At 57.2% G+C, this 15,426-nt stretch overlaps 1 protein-coding gene across 1 annotated transcript; it reads left to right on the top strand.

Moving 5' to 3' along the window:
- Positions 1–9,058: 9,058 nt before the first annotated feature.
- TNFRSF13B (TNF receptor superfamily member 13B) lies at positions 9,059–14,933 on the top strand. The gene is made up of 5 exons (XM_027656697.1): positions 9,059–9,081; positions 11,153–11,293; positions 12,330–12,446; positions 12,954–13,163; positions 13,814–14,933. The coding sequence occupies exons 2-5, from the start codon at positions 11,155–11,157 to the stop codon at positions 14,086–14,088; spliced, it is 741 nt and encodes a 246-aa protein (XP_027512498.1). The 5' UTR covers positions 9,059–9,081; positions 11,153–11,154; the 3' UTR covers positions 14,089–14,933.
- The last annotated feature ends 493 nt before the right edge of the window (positions 14,934–15,426 follow it).

Here is a 15,426-nt window from a genome sequence, read left to right as displayed (position 1 = left end):
ATGGCCCGGGCGGCGCGGCGGGGCGCGGGGAGGGGCGGCGCTGCCCGCGCCCTGCGGGGCCGGGTGGGACGGGGAGGGGCGGCGCGGGGGGGTCGGTGCGGTGCGGGGACGGGGGGTCCGTGCGGGGCGGGGCGGGACAGGGGTGCGGGCGCTGCGGGAGCCGCTCCCGACTGCGCCGCCCGCAAAGTTTCCAGCGCCGCGGAGCCAGGCGGAAAAGGGGGCGGGGCCGCCGAGCTGACGGACAGTCCCACCCACCAATGGGGGAGCACGGCCGCCGCTAACAAAAGGCCGCCCCGGCCAATGGGGAGCGAGGCGAGGGAAGGGCGTGGCCGCGGGAGGGGGCGGGGCGATGACAGCTGGGGGCGGGGCCGGCCCCGCTGGGCTCGGCTCGGTTGGGCCCGGCTCGGTTGGGCTGGACTTGTTTAGGCTCGGTTTGGCTCAGCCTGGCACAGATCGGCTCAGCTTGGCCCGGCTCGGCTATCTTTGGCCCAAGTCAGTTCAGGCTGACTTGGCTCAGCCCAGCACAGCTGAGCTTGGCTTGACTTAGCTCTGCTCAGCCCAGCTCAGCTCCCTTCAGCCTGGCTCAGCTCAGCTCAGCCTAGTATGACACGGCTTGGCTTGGTACAGCTCAGCACGAATTGGCCCAGTCCAGCTCAGTGCAGCTGGGCTTCACTCAGTGCAGCTTGTCCCAGATGAGGTTGGCTTGGCTCAGCTCAGCCAAGCTTTGTTTGGCTCAGCTCGGCTCAGCCCCTGTAGGAGTTGCCTTTTGCCCCCTGCGCTCTTCCCTGCCATGCACAGACCCCCCTCCTACAGCACCGTGACCCCCCACAGCCCCACACACAGCCCGGGCCCCCCAGCAGTGGGACACACGGTGGCACTGCCCTGAGGTGACAAACCATTGACCCCAGCTCCATCCCCAGCCCTGGGCACAGCCCAGCCCTGGCACAGGTGGGCACACTGGGGATTATCAGCCCTTGAATGCCCAAACTTTGTGGGGGCAATACGGCCTTACACCCCTACGGCATCTCTGTGACCTGCAGCACTGGGGACCAGCTGGGGACAAAGCAGGGATGGGGTTGCACGTCCCACCTGAGCCACATTCCCACTGTGCCACCACCCCGGGGCCAGCTGGGAACTCCTGTTTGTCCAGTGAGTTTTTATCCGGTGGAAACCGGCAGGTAAATACACCAGACTGGGTGATAAGGACCCGGTGTGAGGCCACAGGTTTGGCCTCCCAGCTCTGCACCTGGAGAGCCCCCACTCTGCACAAAAGGACCGGGGCAGGGACCTTGGTGCCTGTGGAGCATCACTGGGGCAGAAGAGAGGTGAGAATGCTGACCCTGGAGCAGGGGAACAGGGCAAAGGTGCCAAGTGGCACCTCCAAAATGCCCCCAAGACTGGCATGTCCCGCCACACCCAGATGCCGCTGTGGCACACAGTGTCTCCTGCTCACCCCAATATTCCCCACTGGCATGGGAAAGGGCCCTGCTATAATGAAGAGCCTCATGGACCTTCCTGGATTTTTGGGACCAGGAAAAACCCGTTGGAGAAGAGACGGTGGCGTGGTCCCCTTGCGCCTGGCGCTGCCCCGCCGTTTGATGTGGGACCTGGCCTCGGCGGCCTCGCCACGCCGGCTCCATGCTGTCATCCCCATTAAATAAAGCCCAGCACAATTGTCTGCTTGTTTATTAATTTTTGCTCCATCAAAGGCAGCTTTAATCTTCTCTCTCCCTCCTGCCATGGCCACTTGCAGTGTGCACCCTGTGCCACGGATAGGGATGAGACAGCGGGTCTGTGGGTCTGACCCCGCTCCCACACCAGTGATTCCAGTGCAACTTCACCCAACCTCAAGCCCACACGATGCTCCCAGGCTGAACGTGGCCACCAGCCCCACACACATCACCAGTTTGGGTGGATTTTCCCTCTTTTTCCTTGATCCTAATATTATAAAAGCAGCCCAACCCTTCCCCAGGGAGGGAGGATTTTCCCCTCTGGAATTTACGGACCCTGCCATCCTTGCTGTGGGTCCAGGGTTCACCTGGCACATGACTGCAGAAGTCCTGCTCTTTAGAGAAGGGCGGGTGATTTTCCCAACCAGCTCTTGTCCTTCCTTGATCCTGCTTCCCTCCCTCCCTCCTTCCATCCCCAGTGTTAGATTATTCTCTGCCACATCCACTTGGCGTACCCTGCATCCCGCAGCTCCTACAGATGCCCAGCACTTTTTTTCCATCAAAAAACCCCTCTGCAGCTCCATGGACACCTCTATGTGCTGTCCTCATGGTCCCCACCTCCTCGGGGCATGGACCCCACAGACTAGAGGGTCCCTCCAGGAGCAAAGGGGCTGCTCTTTCCATAGTGCCACAGGGCACTGTCCCCTCAAAAAAGGGCACGGTGTTGGCACAGGGCATGGAGCAGGGATGGTGTCTCCCGTCCTCAGGCTGTGCTCGCCCTGAGACGCGGCCGAGCTGCTCCGTGGCTCCGGGCCACGACCTGGCGCCACACACGGCCCTGCCAGAGCCGGCAGCACCTCGCGGGAAGCGGCTGGTGCCGGGGCTGGCTCCAGCCTCTCCAAAAATCCAGCTGAACGGGACAGGCTTCTCCGCAAACCTGTCGGGCCGCATTCAGCCGCGTGGAGCTGGTGTTCGCCCGCCGCCGGCCGCCCGTGTGCCACATTCGGTGGCTGCTGGAAAGTCACTGCTGAGGACATTCCCTGCATGCCCCGGATCCTGGCACGGCCATGGCACCAAGGGCCCCCACATGTGCCATGGAGATGGATGTCCCACCCCATCATTCCCCCATTGCCACTGCCACAGGTTGGGGCTGCCGTGTGTAACAGGTCTCTGCAGCCCAGAGCCAGTATGGAGCAGTTTTCTCCAACGAGGGCAATTAAAATAATGGGAAAATGGAAAGTATTTGTCAGGGCTCTGCAGTGGCAGAGGGGGAAGGCGCCGTGGTGAGTCAACCATCCAAACCAAAGCCCCAGCGCCAGGTAAACAAGCTGAAAACCAGGAGGTGTTAGTCACTGGCTCCGGCTGTGCTGGCCTCAGCCCGGGAAGGGAATCGGCAAAACCCTCCAGCTCTGGGAACACACCAGTGAGACAAGAGCAGCACCCACTCCCTGTCATGGTGTGGAGATCCCGCCAGGACCATCCACTGCCTCTGCTCACAAGGGTGTACCAGGATGGGGATGTGGCACTTGTGGCTGTGCCGTGTTTTGCCAGCAAAGCTGTGATGCAGCACATTTTTCCACAGGGCCGGGTGCTGCCGGGGCAGGAGCAGGACAGCTGGGTGCTCCTCCCGGGTGGCCATCGCTCCCCACGGGACCTTGGGCAAGTCATTTAATCCTCTGTGCCGCCACCTCGCCGTCATTACAGTGGAGCCAGACGGATGGATGCCCAGGGGAGAGGGCAGGAGTTGTGGTTTAAAGCCAGCAAGCCCTGGGATCCCCTCTGGATTCAGGCTGGGACCCAGTGGCACCTCTGAGAGCTCCAATCCTCCTGCCCTGCTCCAACCTGTAGGATGCTGGATGCAGCCCCTGGTTGTGTGGGGGTACAGAGCCCCCAGCACAGTTGTGCCTGCGGAACATCTGGCAGGGGAACCACCGATCAAGGGAAGTTTGAATGGTCCTCAAGCCATCCTGTGTCTTATACAGGTGAAATCCACAGGTTATAAATCCATATAGGGTGAAAAACACCCTCATGGATGGAGGGAAGGTCTCCCAGAAATTGCCCTAGGAACTGTCTCTGTGCCCTGCCTTTCCTGTGCCTGATTTTCATAGAATCACAGAATCATAGGGTGGTTTAGGCTGGAAAAGACCTTAAGGATCATCTTGTTCCAACTCCCCTGCCATGGGCAGGAATACCTTCCACGAGGCCAGGTTGCTCAAAGCCCCATCCAATCCCATTTTTCTCACTGGGAAAAATAAAAGGACCCAAATTATCCACTGGAGGAAATCCACAGCACTCAAGTGCAGCAGATGCATCCCACAGAGGAGGATGCAGCTTCCATGGAGCTGGAAAAGAGCACGAGGATGCTCCAGAGTAGATTTCACACACACACAGAGGCTTGAACTTCTCCCAGAAGCTACAATAAATCCTGTCCCACCAAGCAGAGCTTTCCTCTTGTCCAGAGATGGCAAATGTCCGTGAGTTCATGCTCTTCTCCTACAACTGATTAATTATCCTCCCAGTTGGGTTATCACTGGGTCCTGTGGCTGCTGCTGCCATTGGACCTCACTGTGCTTTATCAGGAAAGATCCATATCTTTTGTTCCCACACATGTGTCCCCACCTTGAGGCTGGGCCTTGCCTGTCGGACTGGGCAGAAGGGACCCCCCTGTGATCCCCTCTCACCTCAGCATCCCTGCTAAAAACACCATCCCATGCAAATTTGGGTCCTCTCAGCCTCCTCCATCACTCACCCCCTTGGCCACCACCCCGGAGCTGCCAGTGCAGCCGTCGGATGTCTGCTCTGCTGACTCCATATAATGCAAGTTTTACAAACGAAAATGTCACATGGCCCTAAATTAAATACTTTGGTGAAACCCATTATAATGCAGCAGCACAATTAGCTTTATCAGCCAGCCCAGAGTCATGCCAAAAACCAAAGCCGACTCACTTGACAGGAGCTGCCATCCATGAAACCAAGCTAACGACCTTAATTATATTTTTAGCTTCTAATTTTTGGCTGACAGTATCCCCAATTACCCAGCCCATAATTTGTGCAGGGACTGCGATCAGCCTTACCTGGTCTGTAATTCCCAGGGTCAGCCCTTTTATCCCTTTTAAATATTAGACTCCCACTGGCTGCCCTCCAGCCCTCTGGAATTTCCCCAGGGTTTTTAGTGTTAAAAATTAGCAGCGGAGCTCCTGGGCAGGCTGCAAGTCCCTTCCTGAGAGGGTCCTGCCAGGAACGCCTCTCCTGAGAAAACCCAGTGGTGTCGGGGATGGGGACAGGGAGTTGTTCCCACCAGGTTAAAGCTCCATGTAATCTGATCAGCTGCTCTGACCAAAGATTGCTCTTTGACTCATCTCCCTTATCCACCACCCACGCTTTACACCTCAGCACACAGCCCTGGCACTGAACCCTCCTTTCCCTGCTCCTTCCCTACGCATTTATAGGGTTTTATCCTCGCTTCCACGCCAGCCCTCAGCCAAGCCAGCTCTCTTCCTGTCTGTCTGTCCTTGCTCTCCAGCTGGCTACCAGGTTTGGGGAGCCAGCCCTGAGCACAGCCTGGTTTGTGGTAATGCTTCCCTTTCCTGATCTGTGCCAGGTTTTGGCAAGGAGGCTCTTGCAGCATCACCATGATGATGAATAGGGACACCTCTGGAGCCTGGGTCACCCTGAGTCTCACCACAGTTGCTGTGAGGGGCAGACCCTTGGCACAGACACTGGTGGGTGCTGAGCACCCTTGGGATGATGCCCTGCTGCAAGCCTGTGGGGTGTTGGCAGGATAAGGTGTGAAGGGAGGAACAGAGCAGTGTGGGAAGTTTGGGGGAATCTGAACCCCACCAGGCACTGGGGGCTGGTGCAAATGGAGGTGGTGGGGACTGGGCAGGAGCCAGCCTGGGGCTGTGGGGCAGCACCCCTACATGAGGCCACATGGAATTGTTCAAGGCCAGGTTGGACAAGGCTTAGAGCAACCTGGTCTAGTGGAAGGTGTCCCTTACCATGGCAGGGGGTTGGAACAAGATGAATTTTAAAGTCCATTTCAACCCAAACCATTCCATGGTGCTGTGATCCCCCTTGGCCCTTGGCCTGGCTGGAGAAGGCAGGGCTGGAGTGGCCAGCTGGAGGATTTTCAGGCTGCAAAGGCAGCCAGAGCCCCAGCACCCAGCAGGAGCCGGGCTGGGCTGGCCAAGGGTGCCATCTCCTGGGGACAGACCCACACAGCCGGGCCCAGCATCGCACCCGGGTGCAGGAGTGGGGAGCTGGAGCTGCACCCCGAGGCTCCCCGTCCACCCAGGCACTGCCAGCGCTGCCGTCGGCTCCCGGCCGGGGTGCTGCAGGCAGGGCAGGCAGGCAGGGCGGCTGGAAACGTGGCCACAGGCACACTGTGGTGGTTCTTCCCGAGTGGGATGGCCACGGCATGGCCACAGCTCTGAAACGATGTGTGGGTGCAGATCCTGCACGGACACCAGGCATATCCTCATGGATCCGTCTGTGCACTGGAAACCCAGGCAGTGTTGGTGGCTGTTTGCACCAGCAACCCCGTGAGCTTGGTCACACAGTGGCTCTGTTTGCCATGAGACATTGGTGGCAGTGGCAGGACAGGGATGACGGTCGGGCAGAGCCCAGGGGAAGGGCACATCCTGATTCCAGAGCGTCTGAAGGGAATTAGGGTGACAGAAAAGAGTCCTCAGCAGCTGTGCTCGGAGCCATCTGCACCCAGCCCAGCCCTGCAGTTGGCAGTTTCGACCCTAAAGGGCTCCTCTTCCCCTTCCTCCCCTCATGGCCCCTTTTTTCAGGTCCCAAAGGGAGCATGTCTGTGAGCAAATGCCTTGGCCGAGGTGCAGGGACTGCAGAAGGCAGATGGGCTGGGGGGAGGCTGGGAGGAAAATATCCTGGCAAAGCTGCTCAAAGGGAAGGCAAAGAACTCGCCAAAATTTTCAGAGCCAAACATTATCCACCCTGTCTGCCTGTTACCTGCACCTCTCCTCACAGCACTGCCACTGGGGCAAGACCCCAGAGGAAAAATACATTTTATTATTGGGACAAACTGGGTTCTATCATCCCAAGCAGACTATGGCATCTCTGTAGCCATGAGCAGATGGGCACTGAAGGATGCAAATCAATGTGGGGGGATGCAGACAGGATGTTGGGGGATGCCAAGCCATGCAGACGAATGCATAGGGATGCATTGCACTGAGAGGATGCATGGGGAGCTGCTGATTGATACTCTGGGGAGCCAGTGAACACAGCAAAGGAAAGGTTTAACTCAGGAACCAGGAGCAGGGGGCTGGCAGCTGCTGCCTGATCCCCTGATGAGCACAGAGACAACCCCGGGGAGGGCAGAGAAGCCACCACCTTGGCTGTGAGAGGGCAGCTCACAGGGGACCATGTCTGGAGGTGTTTGAGAGCCACACTGCAGCCCTAGGGGCTGTGGGAGGGGTGATGCTGTTGGGGGCACAAAGGGTCAGACCTTGGGGCACATGGCCGAGGAGACGGGGCTCCAGTCCAACACACACCAAGGATTCTAAAGCAGAAACCACACTGCCGGATCCCTGCTCAGCGAGGAGGGACAAACCACCCCCAAGTGCTTCTCACTTCCCTCTTGAAGGTCACCAGGGTGGAAACTGCAAGTCTCTGGCTGCTATTTACAGAGGTGAGTTTCCCCTGCAAAACCCTGAGAGCTGGAGGGCTCGGGCCATTGCTCCAGGGCCATTGTTCAGGGGCCATGCTCTGCCACACTCAACCAGCCCAGGCAATGCCAAAATCACAATTTCCTTCTCCATCAGCTTTATCTTTGCATGGAAATGGGCCACAGGCTCTGCCCTCTGCCCAGGCACAGCATGAATGGGATGACTCTGCACATGGACAGCCACCAGCTGCCTGCAAAGGTGCATTTCCCCCCCAGCCCTTGCACCACACAACCCCCCTTCCAATGCCTCTGCCTTCCACTCCCTCCCAGGACACTCCCCAAATGTTCCTAGTGGGAGACTCAAACCCAGAACAATCCCACCCCTTTCACCAGATGCACAGCCACACACGAGGCACAGTGCTGGAGTTGCAGAGTCCCTCTGGCCACGGTGCCTCCTCTCCTGGTCCTCACTCCAAGCCCTGCAGTCCATGGGATGGTGCTGATGCTGCTTCCGTCCCTCCCACAGGATCCAGGATATGATGGGCCACATCCAACCATGACCTGCTGTGTTCCTCTGCTTTTGGCTTTGCTCCCTGTGAGCAGGTTCAGCTTCTGATGTCCCTACAATGGACACAGCAGGAAAACATCCTTCTGATGAGTTGCACCTCGCCGTGGCAAGCACAAAGTGGGAGTTTTTGAACCGAACAGAAAAACCCTTGATGCTGCTCCACTGACATTTATAGTAACAGATATTGCTGTTTCCTTCCTCATTCAGCAGTTTCTGCAGAAAGGTCCCACTGGACTGAGCTGAGTCACTGTTCCACTGTGCTCCCAGTGCCCTGTGCCCCTTCCCTGCACCACAGACACAGCACAGCCCTGCCCAGCACCTCTGCAGGAAACAGGGAGAATCCTCTGGAGGCTTCCAGCTGCACAGAGGTGGCTCTTTCCCACTGTGAAACCAAGCTGTGTTATTCATGCTTTGTGCCTTGAGCCCAGTCAGGACCTTGGTTGCTCAGGCAGGACATAGCACAGCTCTCCTGCCTCCCAGCCATGGATGCACCAGAGAAAATCAGTATTTAAAGTACCTTATTGGGGCCCACAAGATGAGCTGTGAGCAGGAGACAAAACAGTGGTGTGGGCTGACCACCCTTTGGACAGGGAAAGGATGGATGCCCCAAGAGATGCTTGGTCCCCACAGCTTCCTCCTCCACAGAGCAAAACATCCTTCTCTGTGGAATAAAACATCGTAAGGGCACAGGCTGCCCAGGGCAGTGGTGGAATCACCATCCCTGGAGGGATTTAAAAGATATGTAGATGTGGCACTTGGGGACATGGTTAGTGGTGAATGTGGCAGTGCTGGGTTAAGATTGGACTCGATCTTAGAGGTCTTCTCCAAACCTAATAATTCTGGGATTCTATTGCAGCCAGGTGATGCAAGGGCTGGTGCTGCAGAGCCCCTGTCCTTCCAAGCCCCTCTGAAAAATGGCTGCCTGGCCCAGGACACCTGCCCTGCTCCCGGTGACACATCAGCCCGCAGTGTCCCTCCCACCCTGACCCGCACTCCCGGCAGCCCAGGAACCCCGACGAGCCAATGCAACGCGCTGGGTGTGCAGCCGATTTGCATGGAAGGGATAAGGGGAAACCCCAGGAAATGCACAGCCCAGGCATTAATCAAATCGGTCTCTAATAATAAACCCCCCAAGCCATGCAGGGGCCCGGGGCTGGAGCTCGGGGTGCCATGGCAGGAGCTGAGGGGGATTAGACACCGCGGGAGAGTCAAACGTGAGTCACCCCCTGGAGGGGCTGCACGGGGACATGGGGGTGAGGGGCTGGTCTGTGCCAGGGCTTGGGGCTTGGCCACGTTCCCAGAGTGCCAGCAGGGAGTGGAGGGTCTCCTCAGGTCCTTGCTGGGGGAACAGAGCCACCACAAAGGGCTCCCACCCTGCTGAAGTGATTGGTGCTGGGGGGGCTGGAGGTGGAATCACAGAATGGTTTGGGTTGGAATGGATCTCAAAGCTCATCTCGTTCCACCACCACCCCCCACCCCGCCATGGGCAGGGACACCTTCCACTAACCCAGGTTGCTCCAAGCTCCTTCCAACCTGGCCTTGAACTTCCAGGGAAGTGTGGAAAACCACAGCTTCTCTGGGCAACCTGTGCCAGTGTCTGACCACTCTCACAGGGAAGAATTTCTTTCTAATAACTGATCTAAATCTACCCTCCTTCAGCCAAAAGTCATTCCATCTTGTCCTATGGTCAGTTGATGCTTGGGATGCGGAATCCATGGGGGAATTCAGGGTGCTGGTCTCTAATGGGTGGAGGGACAGAGGGGCAGATGCACCTGGCTCTCCTGGAAAACCCATGGCTGCAAAGCCTGGCTGCACCATGCTGGGAGCACCATGTGCATCTTGGGGGTCTCCAGGGAGGGGAGCTCAACCATCAGGCAGGATTTGTCCTAGATAGGGTCAAACATCTCCTTGGACCTGCCCTCGGAGCAGCTGGGAAGGAGATCCACTGCCTGCATCCCCCCGGCTTTGACACAGCCCCAAACCTCTGTTTCCCATGCAATTATCCCTTGGGAAACCCCACCTTGGGTCAAGGATGGCTGAGGCTCACTGCCAGGGTTCACTGCCATCCCCAAGGACTCCCAGCATCCCCAGGGCTTCCTGTAACTCCCAAGGGCTTTTTGCCATCCCCAGGGATCTTGTAGTTTTTTTCTCTCTGGGTATAAAGTATCTTCAAAGAGCACTGGAGGAAACCACCTCCCTCTGCCCTGGGGATATCTCCAGCCAGCTCGACAGAAAGTCATTATTTAATTTTATAGCAGTGTTAATTGAACAACTGGGAAGATAAGGCCAGCATCCCTGTGCTGAGAGAGGATTTATCCCTGGGAATGGGAGGGTTTTACCTGTGTTGCCTCAGGTAGGAGCCGGCCGGCAGCGGAGGACGCGCATCCACAGCCCCTCTGCAGGGTGGGAGATGGCAGGACAGACGGACACGCAAAGTGCCCAACCTCTGCACACTCCTGAATTCTAGAGAGAGAGGAGACATCCTGGCGGAGCGCAGGGGATTTTCTGGATAAAATCCTGAGCCTGGCTTTGCCAAGGCAGCGGCGCAGCCTTTGGGCACCTGGGGGCCAATTCCGCGCCTTCGGAGAGTTTTAACCTTTCTGGGCTCCGTCAGCACCGGCATCACCCACTGGTGCAGGAAACAGCTGCGGCTCCTGGCACAGCTCTGCTGAGGGATGTGGTGTCCCACGAGCCCTCTCAGTCAGCAAAGAGCACATTTCCACCATGGCTGCCCCCGTCCTGGGTTTGAGCTTCCTGCAGCTGCTCCGTGGCCGCAGACCCCGCACATGGCGTTAACGCGGCACGGTGTTCATCAAGTGTAAGTTGTTGACCAGATTTTTGGGCTGCTGAGGGCTGCTCATGCCTCGTTTCTGTGTCTTTGGTGTCACACCCAGCGCACACGGGCACTGGGAGCACCGTGGCAGGGGATGGAGGGGCAAACAGCCCGTCACAGGGACAGGAGCACCATCCCAGGTGGCACTAAAGCTCTCCTGGAGACACGTCCCTCCTGCTGCTTTGGGGAGCCTTACACATCAGATGGGGTTTCACTGTGATGCCATAACACCCAAGAGAGATGTCAGAAATGACACACGAACCACCTCGGAGCCACGGAGGAATTCAGAAGTTTCCAGAACTAAAATTTGTTTCAGAAAATGTCACCAGTGCTCACTCGGGTCGTGTTTCTGGTCCCCCTGTGAGCGATCCCTGCCCTAGAAAGGGATGAGGTGGCTGCAGAGCAGCCCCGTGGTGGCCACCCCGTACCTACCTGTGCCTCTCATTCCGCAGCCATGGATGGGACACGCGTGGGGCGGGATGCCATGAACAACTGCACCGACCAGGAGTACTGGGACACCCTTGTTTCCCAGTGCATCCCCTGCAGCCTCGTGTGTGGCCGGCCCACAGCCAGGAGGTGTGATGCCGTGTGCGGTGAGTGCCGGCGGGGCAGTCACAGGTACCACGGGGCTGTTCTGGGATGGAGCAGGCAGGGATGGGGCAAAGCTGGGAGGGAGGATCAGACCCCAGGATGAACCCCAGGGTAGGCTCTGAGCCAGCTCAGCTTAGCAGAGCTTTGGGCCAAAAATGCAGGACTTTTTGGCTCAAAAAATGAGCCAAAATGTCACAAAAATGCAACGGCTTCCCAGCAATGGGCTGGGGCTGATATTGGCTCAGCACAGACCAGGATGGAGTTGCCCACTACACTACTTTCTCCTTTCTGGGGTCACAGGGCTGCATTAACACTGGTGTCCCCCACTGGTGTCACCACACCCTCCAAAGGCAGGGCCTGGAGAGCCATCAGGTTCAGTGCATGTGGATAATGATAAACCCAAGCTGTAGGTCTGTGAGGCTGAATCGTGGGCCCTGAGCTGGTACAGGCTCTGAGGTGTCGTGTAACAGGTGGGGAGGAGGAAAAGGGACAGATGCACTTTGCACCCAGACCCTGTGCAGTGCCCCTTCCCTCCCTGGTGAGCCACAGTCTGGGATGGCTCCACCCTGTCCCAGGGCTCAGGGGACACAGCCCTGCACACACAGCCACAAGTCACGTCTCTCTGTTGAGGACAGAGATGCCACCCCCAGCATTCTGAGCCAGGGCTCAGGCAGGTTTTGGTATGTCCCAAAAAGCTGTGCAAGCCCCAGGGCAGCAGCAGCTCTAAGAGCAGCAGCCAGGAGCTCCCAGCTGCAGGTGGGTACAGTTGGCTGCAACCATTCCCTCCCTGAGCAGCTGCCAGCAGATGCCTTTCCCCAGTATTCCCCACCCAGCCAAACACCACCCCAAATCCCATGGATCTGTCATCCTGCCAGTCCTGGAGAGGTTGTCCATGTTTATGGCAGTGCATCGGAACCGTGAGCTTGGGCTCGTCCTCTCATGAATCTGGGTGCCCAGGGGTGCTGGGAGGGTGGTTTGGGAGCCTTGTGTGGGAGGATGTGCTGAGGGCATTGTGTTCATCTCCCTCCTCTCCTGCAGAGTCCATGGACTGCAACAAGACCCCTGGATTCTACTACGATGACCTCGTGAGAAGCTGCATCGAGTGCAGCACCATCTGTGGGCAGCACCCCAAGGAATGTGCCCCGACCTGTGAACGTGAGTGTGATGGGAGTGGGACCTGGGGCTGGGCTGGAAGAGGAGCCGGGTTACAGGACTGAAGTTGGGGAAGGGGCAGCAAAACCCACCCTGCTCTTTGTCCTGGGGGGGGGCTGCAGTGCCTTTTCCCTGTCGTGTGCCGGTGATTTACAGGCCTGTCAGCCCCACCAGCCAGGGCAGGACTGGCAGCTGCAGATCCCACCTGGCTGAGCCGCCCCCAGCCCTCAAGGAGGGGGAGTGAGAAGCGACTGGTAGATCCCAAGACCTACAAGTCCCACACGGGGGTTGAGACAGTGAAACGATCCCTGGAGGTGGGGGAAGGCTGCGCACGGGATGTGGGAAGGATCTCCTCTATCTCACCCTGGAAGAGAAATGCCAGCAGACAGAGGGGTACAGAGCTGCCCTCAGATTCTTTCCCAGTGGAGAGCACGAGTGTTATCAAAGGTCAGTGAGGGAATCACGTACCCGAGGGGTGTCTGAGCTCACCCACGTCTGCCTGACCCGCAGCCTCTCCCCCGTCGCCCGCGGCCGTGCTGGAGCAGAAGGCGTGTGCGGAGCAGGAGCCGTGGCTCGTGGTGTATCTGCTGCTGGGGCTCTGCCTCTGCGCCCTCATCTGCTCCCTGCTCCTGGGCTGGACACACCTACGCAGGAAGGGAGAGATGGGCTCCTGCCAAGCCGGTGCTGGGACCTGCCACTGCAGGGAGGACTCTGCCAAAGGTGGGTGCTGGATGTACTGGGGGGACTGGGAGAGGGTGGTGAGCAGGCTCAGGCTCCCAGGCACTGCTGGAGGGGCAGGAAACAGAGCCAGATCCTAAGAGGGAGAGGGGGATAAAGTAAAGCCAGTGATGGGCAATGCCATTCAGCCTGAGTCTGGAAGGGGAGCAGGACTGGACCCCTGTGCCCCAATTCTCCTCCATAATCCCCTTCTCAGTCACTCCCCAAGAAGTCCCAGGCACACCTTCCTGCTGCCACATGGGGCTGGAGCTGCACCATCCACCAGCACCTCTTCAGTCTCCATCCGGAAGCCAGCCCTCTTCCAAAATGAACCACTTATCCCAGGAAGACCCAGTTTTAGCTCTGGAGCCAGAGGGGCTTCACAAGTCCTTGCATTAAGGGGAAAAAATAGTGAAAGGATAACGTGGAGGAATCCAACATGGGAAAGGAGTTTTTATTCTTCCTCCTCTTCTCCCCTGCCTTTCCAAAAAAATTGTCTACTTACCTATTTCTCTACACACACAGTGCTGGGACCTGCCTGTCCTCTCCAGTTCCAGGCCCAGCTCCTCGTGGGTTTTAGTGCAGCCCTTTGGAGCACTCCTTAGGTAAAAGCTGCTCCTAAAAACCCCTCAGCTAACACAGTTTCTTTGCAGATCGGCTGGTGGAAGCGGGCAGCGTCGGTGAGGGATTCACTGGCAGCAGAGCCCCAGAGCCAGTGGAAACCTGTGGCTTCTGCTTCCCTGGACATGGCTCTGCTGTACAAGAGACCAAATCATGCCACAGCACCTTGTGTCACGCTGGGGAAAGAGCTGCTCCCTCCTACACCGGGATCTGCAGCACGGGAAGCGCTGGGGCCACTCCCAGCCCTGACGACGGCCACTTCAAGTTTTTTTGTTCTCCTTCCCAAGAGAAGACACCCATGGTGTGACCACAGTAGATGTTCCTGCACAGGATCAGAATGGAGGGGTGCTCCCTCTGCCCCCAAATCACAGTTGCTTCACCCTCTGCTGCCAGTGATTGGAACAGCTTCTACCCAGACTGGCCGACCCAGCTCAGGCTTTGCCAGGAGCTGAAGGATAAAGTGAAGGCTGGAGGTTGCACAGGGCTGTTTGCTCCCACTCAGGAATTTAAATTCTCTTATTCTTGCGCACTCCCAGTGAGTGACAGAAGTCACTTCTCATTTAGCAGCACCTGACTTCATCCTCCCTCTTGACCTCTGCAGACCCTCCCGTGCCTCCCAGCCATTGGGAGGGATGTCTCGTGGGGGCTCTTCATCCTGGTCCCACCATCAGTGACACTTTGTCCACCAGCCCCCACCAGTCCCCATGGAGAGCTCACCTTTCCCTGCTTGGAATCTCTGCTGTGCACCAGAACAATTTACAGCAGAGCTGTAAATACGTCAAACATGGACTTGGATCCAAGGAGTTACTGGTTGAAGCTACAAGGATCTGGGGTGGAAAGCTCCACTGCCAGCTTCCAGCACTGCTTGGGAGGGGAGAACAGGTCAGTGCTGAAGGTGAGGCTTTACCTCATGACAGGACATGAGCAGCTGGGACAGGCATCAAAATCCTCAGTGGAATTTGGTTTAAATGTGGAAGTTCATCCAAGGCTGAGAACTTTCTAGAACACTGGATCTACGTATGTTTGCTTTGGGTTACTCCAAATAGCTGTTAAAAGTGAGGAACCAGTTGCAGATTGAGCTGCTTCAAGGGAATATTTTTATCTGACCTGGCTTTGAAAGCTACCATAGAAAAATAAGGATTTCAACATATAACTTGAAGTTCTCATCTCAAATAAAGGAGAGTGTAGCAATTTTTTGCTTGGTGAGGAATTGCTCTTGGTAGGAGCTCATCCATTCCACTTTCTCAAACTAAAACTTCAAGTTTGGAAGAATAAATGAGTCAATATATGTACAAACTGGGAAAGCTGGAAAAAGCACGAGCAGAGAGTTATAAACAGACTCTGTCCCTTCCATATTATATATTTCTTTAAATGTAAATGCTTTTTTCTCATTAAAAAAGGCATCACTTGGGAGGGTGAGCCTTTCACTGGTCACCTCCCACACTCTCTCAGTACCAACAGTCCATTGGCCTTCCAACCTCCAGGCCTCCTCTATCTCCCACTCTCTCAATGTGAAGACCCTCTTGGCCTCCCCTCTCACATTGCCACCTTCCCTTTCCCCTGGGGCCTCCAATTCCACAGCATCATCTTCCATAGCCTTAGCTCCCTCCTGTGGAGTCTACTCCAGCAGGCTCTGCTCTCATGC

Source organism: Corapipo altera, unplaced genomic scaffold, assembly GCF_003945725.1.
Source record: "Corapipo altera isolate COAL_440 unplaced genomic scaffold, ASM394572v1 104, whole genome shotgun sequence".
Lineage (NCBI taxonomy): Eukaryota > Metazoa > Chordata > Aves > Passeriformes > Pipridae > Corapipo > Corapipo altera.
This window is presented reverse-complemented; position numbering and strand designations above follow the sequence as displayed.

Excerpts from the sequence above, each read along its gene's own strand:
- TNFRSF13B (XM_027656697.1), top strand. The coding sequence starts at position 11,155 with ATGGATGGGACACGCGTGGGGCGGGATGCCATGAACAACTGCACCGAC. Across the intron at positions 12,447-12,953 it reads ATGTGCCCCGACCTGTGAAC|CCTCTCCCCCGTCGCCCGCG; the intron begins GTGAGTGTGATG and ends CCTGACCCGCAG. Across the intron at positions 13,164-13,813 it reads CAGGGAGGACTCTGCCAAAG|ATCGGCTGGTGGAAGCGGGC; the intron begins GTGGGTGCTGGA and ends GTTTCTTTGCAG.